The sequence below is a fragment of the Apis mellifera genome, linkage group LG2 (genome assembly GCF_003254395.2).
Source record: "Apis mellifera strain DH4 linkage group LG2, Amel_HAv3.1, whole genome shotgun sequence".
Taxonomy (NCBI): Eukaryota; Metazoa; Arthropoda; class Insecta; order Hymenoptera; family Apidae; genus Apis; species Apis mellifera.
In genome coordinates, this window is record NC_037639.1 from 14,818,632 (window position 1) to 14,835,987 (window position 17,356).

The 17,356-nt window shown below is 34.2% G+C and overlaps 1 protein-coding gene across 6 annotated transcripts; it reads right to left on the reverse strand.

Moving 5' to 3' along the window:
• Positions 1 to 949: 949 nt before the first annotated feature.
• LOC726280 (histone acetyltransferase p300-like) lies at positions 950 to 16,992 on the reverse strand. Of its 6 annotated transcripts, none has more exons than XM_026439077.1 (21): positions 16,260 to 16,992; positions 14,677 to 14,832; positions 12,775 to 12,983; positions 12,216 to 12,590; positions 11,831 to 12,116; positions 11,451 to 11,756; positions 8,508 to 11,371; positions 8,260 to 8,417; positions 6,941 to 7,021; positions 6,726 to 6,860; positions 6,171 to 6,647; positions 5,924 to 6,089; positions 5,489 to 5,659; positions 5,174 to 5,407; positions 4,861 to 5,091; positions 4,650 to 4,769; positions 4,268 to 4,569; positions 3,772 to 4,182; positions 3,383 to 3,695; positions 2,849 to 3,269; positions 950 to 2,755 (listed from the first exon to the last, which is right to left on the reverse strand). In XM_026439077.1, the coding sequence occupies exons 1-21, from the start codon at positions 16,339 to 16,341 to the stop codon at positions 2,280 to 2,282; spliced, it is 7,974 nt and encodes a 2,657-aa protein (XP_026294862.1). In that variant the 5' UTR covers positions 16,342 to 16,992; the 3' UTR covers positions 950 to 2,279. The 6 variants fall into 6 exon arrangements, with proteins under 6 accessions (XP_026294862.1, XP_026294861.1, XP_006568897.2 ...); XM_026439076.1 differs by having other exon boundaries at positions 3,383 to 3,692; positions 6,941 to 7,054; XM_006568834.3 differs by having other exon boundaries at positions 6,941 to 7,054.
• Positions 16,993 to 17,356: the final 364 nt, after the last annotated feature.

A 17,356-nucleotide genomic window follows, 5' to 3' on the forward strand; every position in this document is an offset into this window, starting at 1 on the left:
GGGTTCTCTCAAACGGGTCATAATTTTTTCCGGTTTTATTTCGAATCGGGCCGCGCGCTTTTATCGACGGAAAAAAACGTCACGTTTCACGTTTCATGCGTTAGTTATGAACCGCACATTGGTTGCGTGTGTCATTAGTAACTCTCATTAACGGCTAAATCGGTCGATAGCTTGATTATTACATGATAGCTACATTGTACACCGTGTATTTAAAAAATATCCGATGTTACGGACTTTCGAAGTTATTACACCTTCACGCATCATTCATTACCAACTAGTCTTTTTTTTTAAATAGGTATCGAAGAAAAAAAAGGGAGGAAAAGTTTTACATTTACAGTTTTACTATGATACAGCACTGGCATAGTCACGTAGTTTTGGTATGTACGTGTACGTGTATCTCAGTTGTATCTCTTTTCTCGGATTTATCGTGCACAGGTATAGCCCATATTTAATTGTATATAACGCATGTGTGAATCCCTTTCTCGCTTTTTCCCCAAATATTACACTATACCTACGTTTTTAAATTTTTTCATGATAATATTAATAGTAATAAAAATAAAATAAAATAATAATAATAATAATAATAATGATGATGATGATGATAATAATTAATAATAATAATAATAATAATAATAAAATAATAATAATAAAATAATATTAATAATAATAATAATTATTAATAATAATCATAATAATAATAATATTAATAATAAAATTAATAAAAATTAATAATAATAATAATAATAATAGTAATAGTAATAATAATAATAATAATAGCAGTAATAGTAATAGTAGTAGTAATGGTAGTAGTAATAGTAATAGCAATAGTAGTAATAGTAATAGTAGTAATAGTAGTAGTAGTAATAGTAATAATAATTATTAAGAATCAATAATAATTATAATAATAGCAATAATATTAATAATAATAAATTCATAATAGACAGGGAAATTAATAATAATCGTTATTATTATCGTAATAATAGTATAGTATGTACAGAACGCTTTTCACGCGAGGGTCCATTTCGGTTACGCTTCATAGCTACATATTTTGATTGAACTGTACATGTTGGACCCTCGATTTGAAAAACTTTTTTTTTTCTTTCTTTCTTTCAAAATTAACACGATTTATAAATCCTCCCATAATAGCAAATAGCAGCATGTCGTGAATTTCTACTTTTTTGGTTGCGACACCGTTAATCCGCGTTGTCTCGCCTGTCCTGTTATGAGAGAATCATCTTTCTTAGGACGATTCAACAGATTATTTGAGGATTAATTTCAGAATGATCCATAAAATTTAATGGTGCTAAGGTACAACCTTGGGCAACCGTAGCGATCTCTTAATAACAAATTAGCCTAAGTTAACATTACTTAACTTTCCTCTAAATTCTGTTCTCCCTTCCTTACATACAATGTTGCTCGATTTCTTTTTCAATATTTCTTTCCATTTTTCATACAGTCCATTTTTATCTTGTTATATACTTTGCATCTTGTCACGATAATAATAATAGTGGTATATAATAACTGCATATAATCGCTACGCTAATAATATTTGAACTATTAATTATCAATTAACGTTAAGTATACACAACACATTTGTACGATTTCACTCAGCCTGCACGTGCAGCGGCGAGGAAAAGGTGGTATAGATGAAAAAGTCATGTTTAAAGGGAGTAAAAGATTAGGGCAGGGACATAATGTGTGGTTTTTTTTTTTTTTTTTTTTTTACGCATATGTATTTACGGGGAGAACGTATCAATAGTCTCTCTCTTGATTTCCTGTGTGTAATAATTGTTTCAAATAATTGTTTCTCGTCGTTCCACCGGTTGTTAAATTGGGGAGCCAAGGTTGAGGTTACGAGAATACAGTAACGTAAGTTCAAGTGTCCATTGAGCCAGCCTGTAAAATCTTCGCGGAGCATCTAAGCAGCACCACATTACGCTGTATCGCTCCTGCACCTTAACTCGGAGATAGAAAGAGGAAACACGCGTCATCCGGATTAATTTGGTCGCACCAATAGTCGTACTCTGACTCGTCGTCTCTGAATATCATCATGCATCAGGGTACCGGACGTAGTAAGTAGTTGTACCTGATCTCCACGAAGCTAGGAACGCAGAACGGATGGAAGTTTACTTTTTCTCTGTTTTCATGACAGAGAGATGGAACAGCGACCGTTTCTTTTTTTTTTTTTTTTTCGTGAAAAACGGTTAACATATATGATGCGAGATCATCGTTCGCCCACTAATGTAATCACTCGTATTAATCGACTTCACTAACAGTCACTACAATCCTTCGACAAATTTTGAAAGTTGATCTTGCGGTGTCATGGGCGTCACTTCACTCGAGTCTGTGCCACTGGTAGGCGGCGGAGCCGGGGATGGATGATGAGGCATAGCGCCCGGATGCCCGGTCGGTGCACCTGTCCCGCCACTCAGTTGCGAGAGCATCATTTCACTTGGCCCACCGAGTTCATGAGCTGGAGAATGCGTTGGTGTACCGTGAGGTGGATGATGATGAGGTGATGGTACCGGTCCTGATCGAGGGGAAGGAACTGGCTGATTACGCGGAGATGGAACCGGTCGTGGAGAAGGATTTGGTTGAGGAGAACGAATCGGTGGCGGTGATCGAACAGATTGCATTAACTGTTGTTGTACAGAGATCCCTGGAGGTCCCATCACACCTTGCGGAGAAGGTATCGGGGGCGGTGTTGGTTTTAAGCCGGGTTGACCGTATCCTTGTTCGCTAAAGCCACCATAACCTGAGGAAGAATACGCGGAATCGTGGCAAACGTTAGACCACGAACCAATCGGCTCAACGAATCTCGTTTTCTCCAGAATTAAATAATTCTTACCGAGAAGGGACGGCCTTATGGGCCGTTGTTGCCCATAAGGCGGTGCAGGTGGTTGTGTAAATTGTTGCTGCTGTTGTTGTTGCTGCTGCTGCTGTTGTTGCTGCTGTTGCTGCTGCTGAGCTTGCTGTCTTTGCATTACCAGCATTTGTTGCTTGTACCATTGCGATTGCTGCTGAACAGGTTGCTGCTGCTGTTGCTGCTGCTGCTGCTGTTGATTCAGCATTGCTTGTATTTGCATTCTACCTTGTTGCTGTTGTTGCTGTTGGTGTTGCTGCTGTTGCTGTTGGTGCTGCTGCTGTTGTTGCTGTTGCTGTTGAGACATCATATGCTGCAAACCAGGTTGTTGCTGAGGCTGATTAGGACCCAAAGGTCCGCCGACTCCTCCGCCGTATTGACCGCTTTGTTGTTGAACGGCAAGCGCCTTTTTATTTAAATAATCATATGATAATAGAAATCATCAAAATTGAGAGCGACAATGATTAATTGAAAATTAGAGGTTAATAGTTAAAATATAAGAAAAATTAATCATCATACCCGTTGTTTGATAAAGGCAGCCATAATCGGTGGATTGCTTTTGAGTATTTGAAGTATTTGGTTTTGCTGTTCAGGAGTATGGGGATTCTTAAGAGTTTGCATAAGTTGCTGCAATACATGCTTATGCATAGTTTGAGTTTGTGGTCCAACTTGGCTAACCGGACCACCGAGAACTCCTGCTTGTCTTGGCATTTGTCCTCCCATTGGTATGCCTGGTTGTCCTTGATGTTGTTGTTGCTGCTGCATTAACTGCTGCGGCGTTTGTTGTCTTAAACCAGGATTTTGTTGCATCACTGCATTCGGTTGATACCTACTGTAAATAAACATATAATTTATATATACATGCATATTATATACACATAATATTTTATATATATTTTTAAACTTACCTTGCTGTCCATTGATCCATTGGAATAAGATGTGTACCACCAGGATTTGGCATTTGAACGGGCATTGGCCGTTGCATTTGAGGTGGAGGCATTACACCACCTGTTTGTCCTCCTACACCAACTCCAACACCAACTCCACCACCTGGTGTTACTTTACCGTAACCATGTGGTACTTGTTGTCTTGCAGCTTCTTCTTGTACTTGCTTAACAACTTGAAGAACATGAGCAGGTGGTGTTTGTGTCCCAGGTTTCAATCCTATTCCGGGTTGATGTGGTGAAGGTAAATTAGTAGGACTAACTCCTGGTTTCATAGCAACACCAGTGGTCATAGTAACGTTCGAACTCTGTTGTCCAGATTGCATCGCTCCCACTGGACCTGTAGGTCTAGTATTCATCACAGCCATTCGTCTCCTAAAAAAAAAAAAAAAAAAGATCGATATATATATATAAAATTATGTAATTATTCCAATATTATTGCTAATATTAATGCATTTACCTCAATAACTGCGCTTGCTGTAACCGTTGTTGAAGTTGTTGTTGTTTTAGTTTATGCTTAATGTTCGAACAGAATGGTACAAGACATTTAGTCTCTTGGCAGTGTTTAGCATGATAACAGCACAATGCTATCAATTGTTTACATATTGGGCAACCACCATTTGTCTTTCGTTTACAAACTTTAGTATGTGTTACAACTCTTTTCATCTTTTGACAGCTTGTTAAACGACAATTAGCATCTCTGCATTGACATGCATGCACCAGCGATTGAATACATCTTTGTATTGAAAGTTTACGTGCTTCCTATAATATAACATTAAAATATATGACAATTACACTTATAACAAAATTATAGTTGTAGTTAATTTTATAAAAATATTTACCTGTGGATTAGATTGTTTAGCATCGGCCGGCGATGAACCGTCATCCAAATCTAAACCAAGTTTCTCCATATGATGTGGATGACCATCTTTTTCCTTACAACTTATACACAGATCAAAGTCCTATATTACAATAAATAATATTATTAAATCGACAATAATATAATATAATGAAATATGTAATGTAAAAATATTTTTATGTTTTTATACTTACATCACAAACCGTACAATGATATCTTGTTTCTACGTGACTCTTACAATTATTACAAGTATAAACAAATTTGTCTTGACCTTGATTGTGCAATTCATATAACATAGACATAGAACTAAATTTTGCACGCCTTAAGGAAGAAAATTCATAATGTTTTTCTCTGGCCATTGTAAGGAAAGCATCACGACCATCCATAAGATCACAATTAATAACGGGATCAGGATCTTGAATAGGCTAAAAGATACATTATTGATGAACATAAAAAATATAGGTTAATTTTTTAAAAATATTTATTTAAATAATTTCAAATACTTACTGCTAAACTGGCTGCACTTTGAGCACTATGCAACCTAATAACGAAAAATACTTCTTTATGTTTTTCCATAGTAGCAAAAATTTTTGCAGAGAGATCATTTCCTGTTTGTGGAGTATTAGATTTTTTACTGTTCTTTCTTTGATTGGCTTTGGATTTATTAGACTTTTTAGCTTTCTTTTGTCCTTTCTTTTTGCCATCTGGTCCCGTTTCAGAATCTTCGGTTAATGAGAAAATCTGTAATGCAAGTATGTTATGATTAACTTTTTGTTAATTATTGTTTTTAATAATATAATACTTTAATAATATAATACTTACTGCATTAGCAGCTGCAGCTTCCGCAGCTTCTGCCTGTTTACGTTTTTCCTCTTCTTCTTGATCCAATTCTTTAATGCTTTCTTCTAAAACATTGGGCCAAAAATCACCTTCAAAATATGGTAAATCAGCTGCTGATGAAAGTTTATCTTCCATTGCTTGTTTCAAAATATCCTGAAATTAATGAATAGAGAGATCAATCTTTAATTTTTAAATTATAAATAGAAATATAAAATTTTTGAAAAATTGTAATAAAATTATTATATGAATTTATTGTAGTCTGCTAATCCTATGTTTAAATTTACAAATTCAATAAAAACATTAGCTTTTACAGACATTAATTTTAGTCTCGTTTGACACCCAAGAATAATAATTAAATCTTAAGTAACACTTAGAGACTGTATCATATATTTAAATTAATTACCCATTAATACTAACCTTATAATCGAGTACAATTCTTTCAACCATTCCTTTATCCAACATTTTCTTATACCATTCTTGCAATCTCTTAGGCTTTGGAATCTTTTGTTCTTGAGGATGGCAGTGAAAAATATAATCATCACCTTCAGAAGGAGGACAGGCCCAGATATGAGCCATTGTATATCTAAACAATAAAAAAACTTTGTTATAAATATTAATATTAAAATCATATATATGTAAATTCTTCAAATGAGATTGAATTTACCCTAATTGTTTTGCATAATCCAAGTATCCAAGAAGAATTTCATGATATACTGCCGTTCGAAACTGTCTAGGCCGGAAAAAGTGTACTGAATCCAAGTACGCAATATAAACTCTTCGAGTATTAGGTGGTGTACATTCACTGCCATATTCTTGCACATGCATACCGAAAAAACATACATCTGTACCATCGACTTCTTCAAATGCAAACAAAGCTTTCGCTCTGTAAGGAAATTCACCAGGCATATCACCATTTTCTACAAATCGGCTTCTCATTCCTGGCTTCACTTCAACAACTTTATCGCTAGATGCTACTACTCTAATTGCAACTTCTCCAGCACCAGCTTCTTTTTTCTTCAGAAAATTGTTCACACGTGTTTCAATATAGGTACCTAATTTAGTGACCGGTAGACGTTTAGCATTAAATTTGTTCTCTTTACGTTTTTGACCTTTCTTTTTCAAGCAATTATCACAAGTAAATCTGTAAAAAAACAACTTAATTATAAAAACTAAAATATTATTTATATTATTTAAAAACATTTAAAATATTTTTACTCACCCTAATGGCCAAATTGTTTCCATATGTAGTACACAAATTTGATGTACCTTCCTACGGCAATCTGTACATGAAACAAAAGGCTCCAATTCCAAATGATCATTCTTCATTTCCTGGAACTGTTCCTTTTTAATGGCACTGTAATAAATTATAATTATTTTATTTTATATATAATATATAATTATGACAAATGTTTCTATATTTATTTCAAAACTTACGTTTGGGGTTGCGTTGGATCGTCTCCTAACGTCACAGTGTCACCAGGAATGTCGTTGAAACATTTCTGACAGAAGGTGTATCTGTCGGAAACAAGACCATATGCCTTTAAACTACTGTTCCAATCAATAGTATTTAGATCCAAATTTCAATTCGTCAATGTCATGCGTGCATCATACGAAGATCAATTTTTTCACGCCCCAATCGATGTGTCCAAATGTCAAGTATCCAATTTTAATAAATATTTGTTTGTATTTGCAATTATACACATGCAAGTAGTGTTTTGCCAATTATTTGTATCCGTTTCGTTTATTTATTTATTATTGTTATTATGATTATGATTATTATTATTTTATTTCAAAGATTGTAGAGAATCATCATTTCATATAATTAACATATTTTTTTTCATTATTTGTCATTTATCACAGATACAATTTGTTTTACATTTATTTATGTTTTCAAATATCAGGTATCCAATTTCAATCGTCCAATTTCCAAGTATCAATTTTCGTGGCATGAAGTAGTAGAGTCAGAAAGAAGCAAGGGGCGCGGGCAACACAAGAAGCAAGCAGCAAACAAGGATTTGTGTGTGCGTGCGCAACCCATGGGTAGAGCGAAGGTAACATACAAAGAAGAGAAGAGTGCCATAGTTAGACACCATATAATATATACATAAATTACTTGCATATACTCAAGAGTAATAAACGAATATCTTCTTGTTAAAAATTATTTTGCATATTCTAAATTATTTATAAAGCAAGATATATGTATAAAGCATCTAATTTTAAGGATTAACATTAGAAAGCTATATCCCTTAAGTATATGCGTAATAAAATTTCAACTTTATATGTGCGTACGTTACTAAAAAATACATTCATTGGCAAATATTTTATAAATATAATAAAAATATGTTAAATATATATAAAAAAAAAGAGAAAATGAAAAAGAAAAAAACGTGTAGTTCAGGAGACTGACCTGTATCGACCGATATAATCGAAACAGGTTAATTAGCCTGCCAATTTAATTTAGCGTATTCAATTATAGAACATTTTTAAAATAAAAATGTACCATGAAAGTCGAATGCGCCTAAAGATACTTTATATTTCTAAAACTTAATAGGTACAACTAATGTCAGTTATTTTTGAAGATAGCTGGGAGCAACAGAAGTCATTAACAAGATATCTAATTATCTAAGTAAGAAATTACTAAAGGGCAAGATGGAGATAAAACCTACTAACATATTCCCTTCATGCAGACTATTTTTTCAATTATTAAATAAATTTTCTGTTGTACATATTATTTGACTCTTCTATATACTGACCTATTTTGATAGGAGTAGTACTTCGCATCTCTTGGTATTGTACAAAGTTGTTTTCCATAACAACATAGTACTTGTGGATTAAATGTGTATTTTCTTCCACAACAATATCCCAAGGCTTGCATTACAGGATCTATTTCTTGCTCAAAGACTTCAGAAAGCTAAAATCAGTAAAAAAAAAAAAATTTTAAAAATCTATTGATATCAATATATAATATATAATAAATTAAATTATTCTGAAGTAAATATACCTTTGTACAATATCTATAAACGCGTGAAGTTTTGCGATTGTAAAGCCACGCATTGTCAAACATCATCCATACATCATCTACATATTCCCATGGATCACTATACTGTCCAGTATCTAATTTTCTTTTGATCGTTGAAAGATCCATTGGTTTTTTAACGATATCGAAATAATCTGGAATTCCTAACGCTTGAGGATCGACAGGTTGTCTAAATGGTATAGATTCCGGATCTTGACGATAAAGTTTTTCTAATGTTGGCATTAATGCTTGACGTAATTCGTCAGGTTTAAACAAACACAACCTTTTTTTGTCCGTTGTTCCGCTTGGTTGTATTGGTTCAGGAACCAATGGTTTAATGTCTGTGGTATCTTGACTGGATATTGGAGTTACAGGTTCTTTAATACCAGTGGGTTCTTCTTTTATGATACTCTCACTGGATCCTTCTTCCATTGGTTCCATTTTATTTTCCGTTTTAATAGATACATCATTATTAACACTTTTACCTCCATCCATTCTATGATTCTCAGAACTATCTTCTTGAGTTTTGATTTCCATTTTTATATTTTCTTCTTTAATGGAATCCAATTTTCCCTTATTATTATTCATTGGTGGACTAGGAGAATTATCACGATCTAAAGCAGCTGTAATAGCAGCCATTTGCGAAGACATGGATGAAGTTCTCGGTGCATTTAATGCAGCTCTTTCTTGAGATGTCATACCTTTTCCAAGACTTGCAAGACCAGCAGGAGATGGTGTAGTAGCAGGATGAGGTGGAGTTTGATTAGCGGAAGAAACTGTCTGATTTGGAGTCATTAATGAAGGAACTAGTGGTGTGTTAGGTGTGGAAGTTGTAGATTGAGGTCCGTTTGTCGTTGTTACCGGACCGGGACTAGGTCCACTAGAAGCAGGAGGTGGTATTGTTTGTGGAGTTGATGTGCTGATGCCATTATCATTAGGTGTTGAAACTGATAGAGGCCGACTATTATTAAATTGATTTTGTTGTTGGTTACTTTGTTGTTGCATACCACTAAAAGGTGATGGCGCTTGTGGCATTGACGTTGTTGTAGCGCTTTGATTTGAAGTACTTGTTGGTTGCTGTAATTGCGACTGACTTGGTTGTTGTTGAGATTGAGGTTGTGATGGCTGTTGCTGTTGTTGTTGTTGATGTTGATGCACAATTGCTGCTTGAGTCAGTCTAGCTTTCATAATATCAGGAAATTGATGTTGATTTTGTAAAGGACTGTTAGGTAAACCGGAAGTACCATTTGAGGTTGGGAATTGACTAGTTGTTGCAGACGTAGTAGTAGTGGTTAAACTTGCTTGTGACATTTGTGCTTGTCCAAAAGGACTAAGACCAGGATTTGGAACCACATTAGGATTGGAACTCGACTGTCCATTTGGACTAGGACCAGATGGACCAACTAAAATCCCTTGCTGCTGTTGCTGTTGTTGTTGTTGTTGCTGCATTTGGGCTTGAGCTTGTGCTTGAGCCTGAGCTTGGACATTAGTTTGGGCCTGAACTTGTACTTGTTGTTGCGTTTGTTGTTGTTGTGGAAATTGCATTCTATTATGTTGAGGAATGCCCATTGTAGGTAAAGATCCAAGTTGTCCCATACTTGGTGAATGACTACGTAAACTAGGGGTAACTGTTCCAACTGGTCGTGATGGCGGGACAGTACCAACACCTGGAGGAGCACATGGCCTTAAACCTGGACCAGATGTTCCTGCGGGTTGAGGTTGTTGCTGCTGATGTTGTTGAGCATGTAACTGTTGCTGTTGTTCCTTTCGTTTTTGTCGTTTTTCTTCCAATTCTTTTTGAATTTTGTAAATTTTTTCGGCAAGCAAATGGTAATACTCTGATCTCGAATTGGCCATTTCATACATATCACCTTCAACTTTTCTTGCATATGCAACAAGATTATGCATTCTTTTATCAAGCATAGCCTGTGGATCAGGAGTTGGAAATATTGCTTGAACTAACTTATGAACAAGATGATTTCTAAGATCAGGTGTTACAGTTTGATGCCAATCTTTTGATTCCTGTACAGATGTTGCTGTTACTTGACCTGGTTGAAGTCCAGCTGGAAGTTGAAGATTAGCCAATCTATTTTCATTTGGAACACTAAGTTGTCCTGAATCATTTAAACCAAATAATTGTTGCATATTAACAGATTGTTGTATGTTTGCAGCAGTTGCTGCAGCAGCAGGCGTGGGGCCGGTGGTAGGTGCTGCTTGATTACTAGCTACACCAACTGTATTAGGATCTGGATTTAAAGGAAGAGAAACATTTGGAGCAACAACTTGTTGCCCGGCACCAACTATGGATTGACCTGGTGCAGTCTGAGTTTGAGGTTGAGTTAATCGGACATTTCCTATAGTTCCGGGTGTTCCTTGCATGCCTGGTGTTGGCATTCTCCTAGTAACACATTGACTTGCTACTAAACCAGGCGTTGTAGTAGGGCATGGAATTCCTAATGCGTCATACGCTCTTCTCATTTCGGTTTGACTCGGATTTGGTTGACTATTTGGTTGAGTTGTAGATGCTGCAGCAGTATTTGTCGTTTTATTCTTATTTGCTTGCTTTAAAGGTAGGCATACAGGACAATCATTGCGATTGCAATGTTTCCAATGACTAATAATTTGTCTTGAAGAACTACAATGTGGTACCGTACAATTTTTCCCTGCTTGACAAGCAGTCATATGAGTTAATACATTTTTCATAGTTTTACAATCTGGCAAGGAACATTGCCAGACATCACCATTTGCTTGACTTTCACGTCGTTGACATTTATGTGCATGAAGTAAAAGAACTAATTGTTGTTGGATAAGTTTTCGTTTTTCTGGATCAGCAGTTGATTTTGTAGTACCTGAAAACATGGATATCAATTAGTTTGAAAAAATTTGTTTGAAAAAATAAATTTATTTCAAAATAGCCAATTTATTTACCAGTTGGAGCACCAGTGCCAGGCATTTGACCCTGAGTAGCTTGTTGTGGACCAGGTTGACCTCCACTTGGTGCACCAGACTGAGGTTGGGCTGGACTTGGTGCAGGTGGTTGAGCTTGTTGAGCCATACCACCTTCTTGCCCACCCACAACATTTGTAGAACCAATAGGACCTCCAGTTCCTCCAAATCTGCTACCTTGCATAGCAGTCATATTTGTTCCCACTCCTTTTTGTTGTGGTGCAACAACTCCAACAGGACTATTAGTACACACTGTAACACCAGGTCCTTGCGCACTAGCTGGAGATCCTGCTTACAAATTGTATATTTATATTCTAAAATTTTTACTTTCTAATTACATACAATATAATTGATATAATTACCATAATAAGGACTTGATGCACCTATTTGTCCCATATTTGGCATACTTGTCATATTTGGAGGAGCTTGGATTCTTGGACCTCCTTGACCAGGACCAACAATACCAACTTGATGTACTTGTTGATGTGGACTTTGACCTCGAGCTGGACCAACCATATGAGCTTGTTGTTGTTGTTGCATTGTTACAGCCCTAGTATTCATTATTCCAGGCCCATTTTGCATTTGGGCAACACCATGTGGTCCACTAGGATGATGAATTCCTTGAGTATTAGGGCCCATCATAGTTACCTAAAAAAATAGAATTTTAGATTATTCTTTTTTTTTTCTTAAATTTCTTAAATTTATTTCATAAGATTTTTTTCATTATATTTTAATTTAAATACTCACAGTATTTATAGGTTGTTTATTCAAACTGTTGGTTACAATTAAACTTCCTCCTGCCATTCCACCCATAGTGTTATTTCCACTAGCACTGCTGGTCATAACTAGAGCAGAATTAATTCCTCCTGGCATTGACATGGTAGGATTACTTCCAGCCATGCTCATTGACGATTGAAGGCCTCCCATCGAATTAGCAATGGACATTTGATTATTTGCCAAGGAACTGGCTATACTACTTGGTAAATTTCCCAAACTCACAACCATTTGTGGATCAACAACTTTAGAGACAGAAACATTTGGTGGAGATTGCATATTTGGACTTTTATTACCCAAAGTTCCAGCAGCCATTGCTAATGAATTGGCAACCAAGTTTTTGTTGCCCTGTTTCAAAAAATAATAGAATTAGTAATTTTTTTTATATGTGTATATATATATATATATACATATATATAATAGAACATATATATATATATATATATATATATATATGCATAATATTTTATATATATATATATATATATATATATATATATATATATATATATATACATATATATATACGAACTTGTTGTTGTATGAGATGATGCGAAAGTTGCTGTTGTTGTTGTACATGCTGTCTAAGTTCTGAATCAAGAGCACCATTTTGTTGCCCTGGACCTGGACCTGTTGCTGGTGGTTTAGCACTTTCAGTTGCAGAACCCCAAGACCCCGATGACAATAGATCATCAGGTAGATCATTTTCAAGATCAAACATATCTGTGTTTGTTATATAATCTGAGAATAAACATTTTCATTAGTAAAAGTGTTTTAATATATATATTGCTATAAAAGATACTAGTTACTACAAAAGTAAAATGCCTAATCATAGATGCTGCATCATGATATTAAGCATATTTTATTTTGAAACTAAACATTTTTTTTATTTACAGATATATATATATATATATATATATATAAGATGTATTTATATATTATAAATATATAAGAGAGTTCAACACCATGACTCAAGAATTACTTTTCTAGATAACTAGTTAAAAATATTGTTAGATAATGATATTAAATGTAACATATACCATAGAGACCAAAAAACCATTAGTAAATGATATAAAGATAAGATTCATCACCGTCACCATAGCTTCTATCTAAAGATTTAATAATAAAATTTTCATACTACCACATGTAATATAAATGCATGTTATAAAATATACCTGCATGTAAAGATACATGCACATATATATATATATACATGCACAAATTTTTTGACATTTATGTACATATCATATTTTCAATTGTAAAAAATTATATTTGTTCAAATTATACTAATCTACAATGTTTAAAATATATTTATCATATAAAAATATTTCCTTAACTTACTTACATGATTGACCATACAACAACGGAGAAAAAAGGGGTCAAATGCAAATTTAAAAAAAATATATATATATAAAAAAAAGAAAATAAAACAATATGAATTTCTACACAAACTACATTTAAATATAAAAAACATATACATAAATAAATAAGACATGAGACATACAATGTGTGAGCATAACTTAAAGAAGTTTATATTACAGCAGAATAAAAATTTCTTCACAATAAAGACGTGCTAAACTACAAAAGCAGCAAAGCTACTAATGGCAAACTTTAGAGTAGACAGTCATGCGAAGAAATCATAATCACTCTAAAGAGTATTTACAATTATTATTATAAATGGAATATTTTTTTAATGCTATAACATTAAAAAAAGTTTCTGAAACTCTTACAATTAATATAAATCAGTTTATTTCAATTATAGTATCAATTACCTATAAATAAATATAAAAACAATTATATACAAAACATTATAATTACCTACCTAACAACCTAATTTAATTTTATTTTATTAAACATCATCACATTTTATTTAAAAAAAATTTATACAACAAAACTTAATAGTTTTAATTTAGTATAAAATTTTAGAGCTCTGTACATGTGTGTCGCATGTCCATATTACATTTATCACACATAAAAGTGTTTAAAGCATAATTTTTTATATTTTCAATATTATATATTAAATTAAAATGATTTATTTTTTTACAATATTCAGAGTGATCCAATTTTTCTCCAGTATTTTATAAAAGAAACAAATTTCTCTCAAATATAAAACAATACATTTGTTACATTTATTTATTCTTATATTCTATTATATAAGTAAACAATCCTTATGTTTATTAGATTTTACATATAACAATAATAAAATAATTTTATTGAACCATAGTGACAATATACCAAAACTATATACATTTTTTGAACAATATAAAAATGTTTTAATCATTTTAGCAGTAAATTATGACAAAAATTGAAAGTAATTAAATGATTTTACAACTTTATGATACTAATAAATGAGATGAATGGACAGACAAACAAATTTTGTAGTGCTAAATTTAATATTTTTGAACTTTTTGCTGGGTTTTGTAATAATATTTACTTCTTTTCTGGATGGTATGGTTGTTCCAATGTGGCTGCAGCTGATGCTGTTGTAGATGTTGTTGTTGTGGCGGGCCCTGCATTTGTTGCATGTTACCACTGCCACCTCCCCCGTAGTTTGTATAAGCATGGTGCATCATTAGAGGCGCCATACCCACTACATATATCACAGTTTTTATTTCAGACTGTAGAAAAACTGTCTATGCTTTCGGGATCACAGCTTTTAAGCAGCAGAAATAGCCTAAATTTTCTTTTTAATAAAGTAATTTAATTAATATGAATAAACCTAAATAATAAAGACTATGTCTGCCACTTATTTTGTGTAACCTGACTAAATTTTGTGATTGATACATCAAGTATTTAAGTGGCACAGTCATTATTAATTTAATATGGGATTATATGAAATATTATTATTGAGTTCAGAAACTGTTAAGGTGATCAAGTAGCACTTAAAGAAAATAAGAATCAAGAGATGGTTAGCGCATCAATCATGCCAGCATATCTTTTTTTTAATAATTATTTAAACTTCATGCATTTGCCATGCACTACAAAAATAAAAGAAGAACTAAATTTAATGATGACTAAAAAATTTACAAAATACTATTATTTTATTTAGGTTAAATTTTAATTAAGAGAAAGAACGTGCAACAAGACAAGAAGTTATAGATTATGTAATACAAACAATTACTTTTTAAACACGGAATATTTTTATGACCTCTGAGCAAAATTTATACACTATATGCAAATTGCCTAACATAATTGTCAAATGATTTTTATGAAATTTTCAAATAAATTATTCAATGAAATAGTATATAAAAAATTATTTATTAAGATTGAATTACATAAAAAAATAAAAATTTTGATTAAAATATCATCAATATGAGTATTGTGATATAATTGAATATTATAATTCTGAAGTATTATTATTTATTGATTTTTATATAAACAAATTGATTATTAATTAAAATTTTAGAAAATGATTTTATATTATTCAATCACATTAATAACAACATGTTAAACAATTAGCAATATTATATTATAATTTTCGCATCGATATTTCTTTCTAACAATTTAGGTTAGTTTATAAACAGTTAACTATCAGTCAAATATAATTCCGATCGTTATAGATGACAATAAAAAAAAGAAAATTAAATGATTTTAGGATATGTTGAATAGGATCCTGTCAAAGGATAACACTTGTAACACAAAAATGATACAATCAGCTATAACCACAGCACTCCTAAAAGTTCAAAAACAATATAAAAATATTGTGTAAATAGATATTATTTTTTGAATTTATTTTTAAAAAAAATTAAGACTACAGAAAGAAGGTTTTATTTCTTAAGAAAAACCGAAGCATTAATATATAATAACTTTGCTCAAAGGATTGCACCCGTCAAAAAATTGACAGTGTGCTTTTGATAAACAACGACGAGCATATATTTCTTAATAATAAGAAAGATATGTGCATATATCATGTAATTAAAAATCTATGTGCTACTTGCGACGTTTATCCCTGAAGGTTAGTCGCGTAGCAACCCTGACTAATTCAGCAAAGTTTTGCGATGAAATTAAAAAACTTACCTGCGGAATCCGAAGTCCCCTGAAAAGGATCCCCCAGTTTTGGCCGCTTATTCGGCGGGCCGTCCACCAGGTGGTCGGCCATGGTTTCTTTATAGGATTAATTATTTCTTCTTTCAGGCTGTTTACTCCCGGTAGCAAGTACGCGGCGGCGGCGGCAGCAAGTCGGGACGACCGCACGCACGCACGCACGCAGGCAGACACGCACGCAGGCACGTATACACGGGTACACACACGGGCGAAACGCTGCACTACGCCACTAGAAGATTGCTGCTGCTGTTGCTATTACTGCTAGTATTGCTGCTTCCTCCTTCTCGGTGAAGCCGCAAAAATTCACCAAGCTCTTAGCATATTCGCAAGCATGACAATAACAATGAAAACCGCGGCGCGTGGAGCGTCCCCGAGCACGCTTCGATACACGATCAACCATTGGGCATCGTCGGGGGTACGTCGAACCCCGCGCTAAAGCCTACACACACAGTAAATTTTTCGATAGATGCACGGACCACTCGCGCGAGAACGGGACAGGCCGAGAAATTAATAAGACTATCAGTATCGTAATTCTGAGGATCACCACTCAGATTAAATGCACACACCACCAAACGAGTTCTCACGTTATATTCGGTCTAGACGGTCGCTCACGACTCGTCAAACACTCAAGTGTGGCGGACTGGCTGCGCGCACGGCGCTAGCTCGCAGCAACGATATCGCTCTTGAGGCCCGCTGGCACCATCTTTCTCTCCTCTTCTCTCGCCTTGGTACACTGCGACACGGGGCGCGCGAATGATCACCGCGGACGCGGCTCGCTTTCCCCACACATTCGAGGCAATCACGGACGCCAGGAGGCAAAGACGAACAAATGAGTCGGCTCCGGGGCGGCCACCGCGCGCCACAGAAATTCGCTCGGGAAAAGCGATCGCGAGAGTTCTGCACCGCACGAGTATCGGCTAACGTAAAATGGCGGCTGCTGTTGACGAGAAGTTTTTCTACGCTTGTCAGAAAATGTCCGACTGGTTCCGTATAGTTGCCGTGACATTAGACTAGCCATCTGATTGGTCTATATGATCACGTGACCTAATCACTTGCTATTATTGGTCAAA